The sequence below is a fragment of the Triticum aestivum genome, chromosome 2B (genome assembly GCF_018294505.1).
Source record: "Triticum aestivum cultivar Chinese Spring chromosome 2B, IWGSC CS RefSeq v2.1, whole genome shotgun sequence".
NCBI classification, from domain to species: domain Eukaryota; kingdom Viridiplantae; phylum Streptophyta; class Magnoliopsida; order Poales; family Poaceae; genus Triticum; species Triticum aestivum.
In genome coordinates, this window is record NC_057798.1 from 806,063,228 (window position 1) to 806,068,884 (window position 5,657).

Consider the following 5,657-nt stretch of genomic DNA (forward strand, 5'->3'; position numbering starts at 1 on the left):
TGATTCAAACATGATTGAATAGTTTTCTTTTAACACAGTACAAACGTAGACGCTCATACGTCCATGCACACTCACCCCTATGAACACACGCACGCACATCCTATCCATATGAACACGTCCTGCAGACTGAGCCGGCACATTATCTTGAGATACCCAGCCGATCTCAGGAGCCGACACATTAGCCGATGCCAAAATATACTCGGCCTTGAAACAGACTCGTAAAATTTCTGGCCTCTTTTCGACGCCCCCACCCCCACTACATCGTGCACCTGCTCGCGACTAACCATGCCTCTGCTACTACCTCGCCACCTCCCTTGGCCCTTGCCACCATTTCGTTGGTGTCTGAGCCGTTTGCCTGATGTTGCCATCACCGGAATTAATCGAGCGGAAACGCCGCCGCTGACACCGCGTCGACCGATTCACCGGGAACCGCCTCGGATCCACTTTATCATTGGCGGCCCAGCATCTCACTAGCATTATGACCCTTTTCCGGTCATCCCCATACCTCGGCGCTCGCTCGTTTGAGCTCTATGACGCTGGCCAGCCGGTACACCTCCACCGCCTTGCAAGTGTTCGCCGATTTGCCTAGGTGAGTTTATTTTGGCTATTTTATCTTGTTTTGCTTGTCCTAATTGAATATAAATGACTCCTTTCAATTGAAGATGAAGAGGCTCAGAGAGATGATCTTCGAGGACTGATCGTCATCAAAGGAGGAAGAAGATGACAATGACTTTAAACTTGTCCTTGGAATGATTTTCAACGATGATATTTGGCGGACGAGAATAGAATCACAGTTTGGCTGGATACAAATCAGCCATGATACAGCAGAGGGCCATGCCAAGATTCCGAGAGATTATTTTCAACCATTCGGTGTCTTTGAATTTGAATAATTTGGTTTATTAATGCAATATTCATGAATTGTGTAGAACTTATTTATTATGTTTGGTTTTTATAAGTGTGCTAATATGACGTTGCAATGTATTAAGTAAACTAGATTTAAACACTTTGTCGAAAACAAAAATGTACTCCACTAAATTTAGGTGTTCGGCTAGGTCTGGCCAAAACATAAGTGTACGCGGCGTTTACTCCTCCATTTTTATGGGACCGGCTAGAGGTGCCCTTAGTTCGAGAAGGTATTTGCTTGTTTCACAGCAATAGGGGACCAGCACGATAAATTTATGTGCAAGCCGTGAGCGTTATTGTGGTCTTGTGCTACTCATTGGCCAAACAACGGGCGCCCTTTCCAATCTGGACCGTAGAACCATTCGACCGCTGCTCCCCCAAGCAACCCTCCCAGCTGCATGAATGTGAATCAATCGAAGTCAACTAGCCAATCAATCATTTCATATGTTGCCAAAATTAATGAACTCCACAAAATTGTACGCGAGACCTACATGTGCCCAATTGTCGATGCGGCGCCAAAGAAGGCCGATGCCCTGTCAAACAGAACGCATGAGACTTGCACATGCATATAGAATGCAACAAGCAGATGGCAAAATACAAAGACAAAGATAGAATGAGTACCAGATTTAATAAAATCACAAATCTAATATTCTCAAATTTTTCCTTTGCATTTCCAAAAAGCTCTTGGTGCCTCCACAGATAAACAGCCTGGGCACCAACCTGAACATAAATATTGAGGATGGTTGAAGAAATAGTGAGATGCAAGAATTTTTTTAATGCACAAATACAACAGATAAAACTGACCAAATTACATGTCAATTTCAGTCAAGATATGCAATACTCTTATATGTTTAGATTTGGTCATTTAAGCTTTAGAATAGAAGTGACTTACCCATAAAACCATGTGAGGGATACAAGGTTTCGACATTGAGAGTAAATCTGTATTATGCAAGTCGCTTTTAGGCTCTTGGACTAAAGATGTGATGCAACAACTATTGATGCCGAACCAATACTTAGGTCTCAAGCGGCTGTAACTAGAAACAGCGAGGCTCGCACTTTTGGCTAGCTAAATGAATGTGAATTGGCACTTTTTGTCCCACTTTGACCAGTACATTCGGCATCAAAGATGAATCCAGAGTTACGATCTAGGAAGATTGGTTGGGAAGCTCCACACTTGGGAAAGATAAGGCATAAATTTGAACCGTTGCAACATGATTTTGAAAAGTACAGAACATTTTGGAACAGCGGTAGCTTAGCAACGCTAAATGACTCCAAATCTATCCCCATCGCGGGAAATAGTGGGCTATTATAGTGTCATTTTCAATTTAGCGTTAAAAGTGCATTGCTTAGTGGGAGGGCCATCAAAACCTATAGAGATGCTATAGTGGAGCTATTGCGGGCTATTTGGATCTTATATTATTATATATCGCTGCTACCGGACTTTTCAGAAGAGCAAGACAAATTTTGCATTCAGAAGTTGATATCTCTTGGTAAAGCCTCTATACTTTGGCTGGGCAGAGTGATCTTTCGACGATTAATAAACACCTTTGGAAACTCAAGTTCATGTTAAAAGTTACAATCTTCATTCGGTCTCTACACAAGGGGGTAGTTTTAAGAAAACATAAAACAAAGCAAAAATCGTAAGCTAGTAAGGAGTGTGGCTATTTTATAATAATGTCGTGCTCCTACTGAATTAAGAAGCAATATAGGGACAAGCACACATGATTTTTGTACTGTGGACAACAGAAATATTTCCACAGTGTACGAGGCAATAAATGCACTGATGGACATACCAGTCCAAAGATAGCACCAGATGCACCAACACTATGTGCGGAGTTAAACCAGTAACTCATCAGTGAACCTGTTACAATGAGAAGATTAATGAATACAAAGATTGCTAGGGATGACATAGTAAGATCCAAAAGATGAAACATGTACCTGATAGTGCGGAAGTGAAATAAATGGCTAGAAATCTTCTAGGGCCAACAACCTCTTCCACCATAGGCCCGATGCTAGCCAAAGAGAGAGTATTTAACTGTACCGTCATGACGATGATCGGAAGTTAGCGCAATTTCCATTCTGTAAAGTATAATTTAAACCTCAACCAAAACAAGAACACATACAGTAATGTGATAAAGAGGTCCATGAAGAAGAGCTGGTGTGACCAGGCGCCAGATTTGCCCTTTGCTGATCAGGCTGTTGACCTTCGTGGCAAGTAATCGTTGCATTCAGGAAGCATTAATTAGATGGACAGAACATACCCAAGCCTCTATATCCGGGAGCTTTTTCGCTTCGACGTTTCACCACTTGGCTGAAAATGACTGCTTGGTAAACCGGCTAGCGACACGTGCAATAAATTGGGATATGACCGTGTACAGTTATATGGTGGCTGTAGATTTTCGCTCAAAATTTTCTTAACGTGTGTAGCGTCTGTATTGGTGCGAGTAGCAATTTGTGTTGCATGTGGGCCAGCATGACCCGTTGACCTCGCAGCTCGAGGTTTCTTGTTTCTGCTGGCTTCGATATCTAATCTGGGCTGCGCGTGCCTTTTTATCGATATATGTGCTGTCGTGCGTGTTCTGATTTGTGCCGTTCTATTGCGTCAAGAGAAACAGCGGTGCCGCCTCGATCGTGCGCACTCTGCTGCGTGCATGCATTTGTCGCTTGGATATGATTCCTGGTCAACATGCGCTCTGTCCGGCGGTGGTGACAGGATTAGGTTTTGGATTTTTCTGTGCATACATGGTTGGATTGATGATGTGATCATGTGCATGCAACTCTCATCCACCGCTTAATGCATGCAGTAGGCGGTTGTAAAAATTTGTTGTGTCTGCATCAATGCTACATCTACAGGAAATTACGGGGGAGAGTGGTTTACAGGGTGACGAGGCATTCTTTCATTGGTCAATTTGGAAGGCACCGGTCCACCCCTGAAAATCAGGGGGCGGAGGTATGATTAGAAGAGAAGGGAGGTCCGTAACTTTCTGTTGATTGCCTGTAGGTGTAGGATTATTGTGTCTGCATGCATGTGTTATGGCTGTTGACACGTACATATTAACGTGGACGTGTTAGCGTCTTGCTGTTCACCTGATAGTTTCTCGATGGTCCTACAGCTTCGTACTCTCCTGAATCATCGCCGGTCTATAAATATACAGAACTCTCCACGGCGAAGGAGCAATAGCCACCACGGAGCAGCATGCGCTACTACACTCACCTCCTAGGCAGCATAGACGTGCATGGGTTGCGCCGTATGTGCGAGTTGGAGTTGTTGTTTTGGCGATAGCTATGCTTATCGACGTGCCGGTGCTACCTTGCCAGGGTGCAGGTACCTGTCGCCGGCAACCACTCTACGGGTCGACTAAGCCGCCGCGAGCAGCCGCCGGTCCAGTCGCAAACATGCAGAGGAGCTCTGACAGAAGCTGGCGGGAGCAGGAGGGATACAGGAGTGTGTCGTCGCTGACAAGATGTTATGGCGTGGCGTAGAAGGCCGTAGCCGGCACTCCCACTCCCAACTCGCACGCCACGCCGCCCAAGCCACCACCACCACCACGTTGGCGGCGAGGTCTTGCTGAATCTGCAGAGCCACAAGAATGCCGACGTCTTCCGCAGCCTGGACTGGCTCCGCATCACGCAACAACAGCTGGGTGTGCTTGCTACTATGCGTGTGGTCGTCGTGTGCATCACGCCCGAAGCCCTCCTCCACGCCCGCAGACCTCCCTTCTCTTTAGTTGTCGTCGTTTTACGCATGGATGCGGTGTCTTTCATTCTCTACCCATCACCAGAGCTCTCATCTATGCCTGCATTGCGGCCATGGTGCTCTGATCCGGAGTTCCAGCTCATCGGCTTCGTCCGCTCGCACGCCACGGGTCAGACACCCAGCAAGACCACTCCACCTCGGCACTCACGCCGCCGCCACCATGGAAGGGTTGAAGGAGGCGTACGTAGTGCGTGATCTTCGCACCACACCAATCACACGTAAGATGACGCTCAACTTCCTGGAGTCGACGTCCCGCGTCCGCTATCGGGCTTTAAGCCGGCGACTATGAGGCGATGAGGTATTCGGTGGGCCCTAGGCATGCTGACGTATGCGCTCTCGCTGACTAATGGGCGATTCTACCTGGATGCCTTGGAGGCGTGGGTGCTTTGCGGCTTTGTGTTGCGTGCGTCGCTGGACGCGGCCGTCGATTAGGGATCGGTGGCGGGTGCACGAGATGGACGACCTGCTCGGGTTTGGCTATCACGGATGACAATCATGCGCGGATGCGCCTGACTATTACGGAAGCCGACCAACAACGTCGTCGTTACGGGATCCAGAGCCAGTACGAGACCAAATCATACACAAATAGACACTGGAGGCTCTTCAAAGAAAATATGATACTCTTAACAAAAATAAAATGATACTCTGAGTTCACTAAGCGATTCATTCCTTCTAGATTTCGTGGGCCATCTCTTCTTTCCTTGACGATTTTCTTATCTACTGTACCAATCATCAGGTGGATGCGCAGAGAGAGGGAGAGTTCCCATGCATGCGAGCACATCCAATCAGCTGTATGCAACTAGAAGAACGTCCGTGCGTTGCAACAGGGCCACGCTAACTTAAAGAGTTCAATATTACGACATTGGCGTCCTTTTTTACCATCAAATCCTCACACACACACTCCCTCCCTCTTCCTCACTCTCTCTCCCCCTCTCCCTCTCTCTAACACACACACATATCCATCTTATTGGGTACGGGACCATAATCCATCTATTTC

General features: G+C 46.8%; 1 protein-coding gene across 1 annotated transcript; it reads right to left on the reverse strand.

Annotated features, from left to right (window-relative positions):
• Positions 1 to 1,158: 1,158 nt before the first annotated feature.
• On the reverse strand, positions 1,159 to 3,121 carry LOC123042945 (RHOMBOID-like protein 10, chloroplastic). The gene is made up of 6 exons (XM_044465289.1): positions 3,027 to 3,121; positions 2,842 to 2,938; positions 2,697 to 2,764; positions 1,525 to 1,623; positions 1,395 to 1,436; positions 1,159 to 1,297 (listed from the first exon to the last, which is right to left on the reverse strand). Exons 2-6 carry the CDS (start codon positions 2,903 to 2,905, stop codon positions 1,217 to 1,219), a joined length of 354 nt encoding a protein of 117 aa, XP_044321224.1. The 5' UTR covers positions 2,906 to 2,938; positions 3,027 to 3,121; the 3' UTR covers positions 1,159 to 1,216.
• Between the last annotated feature and the right edge of the window lie 2,536 nt (positions 3,122 to 5,657).

Bases quoted from the DNA above. Each gene is read 5' to 3' on its own strand.
- LOC123042945 (XM_044465289.1), bottom strand. From the start codon at position 2,905: ATGGTGGAAGAGGTTGTTGGCCCTAGAAGATTTCTAGCCATTTATTTC. The intron at 2,765-2,841 runs GTACATGTTTCA...TCATTGTAACAG, and splicing joins TTTCACTTCCGCACTATCAG to GTTCACTGATGAGTTACTGG. The intron at 1,298-1,394 runs GTAGGTCTCGCG...ACATTCATGCAG, and splicing joins GCATCGACAATTGGGCACAT to CTGGGAGGGTTGCTTGGGGG.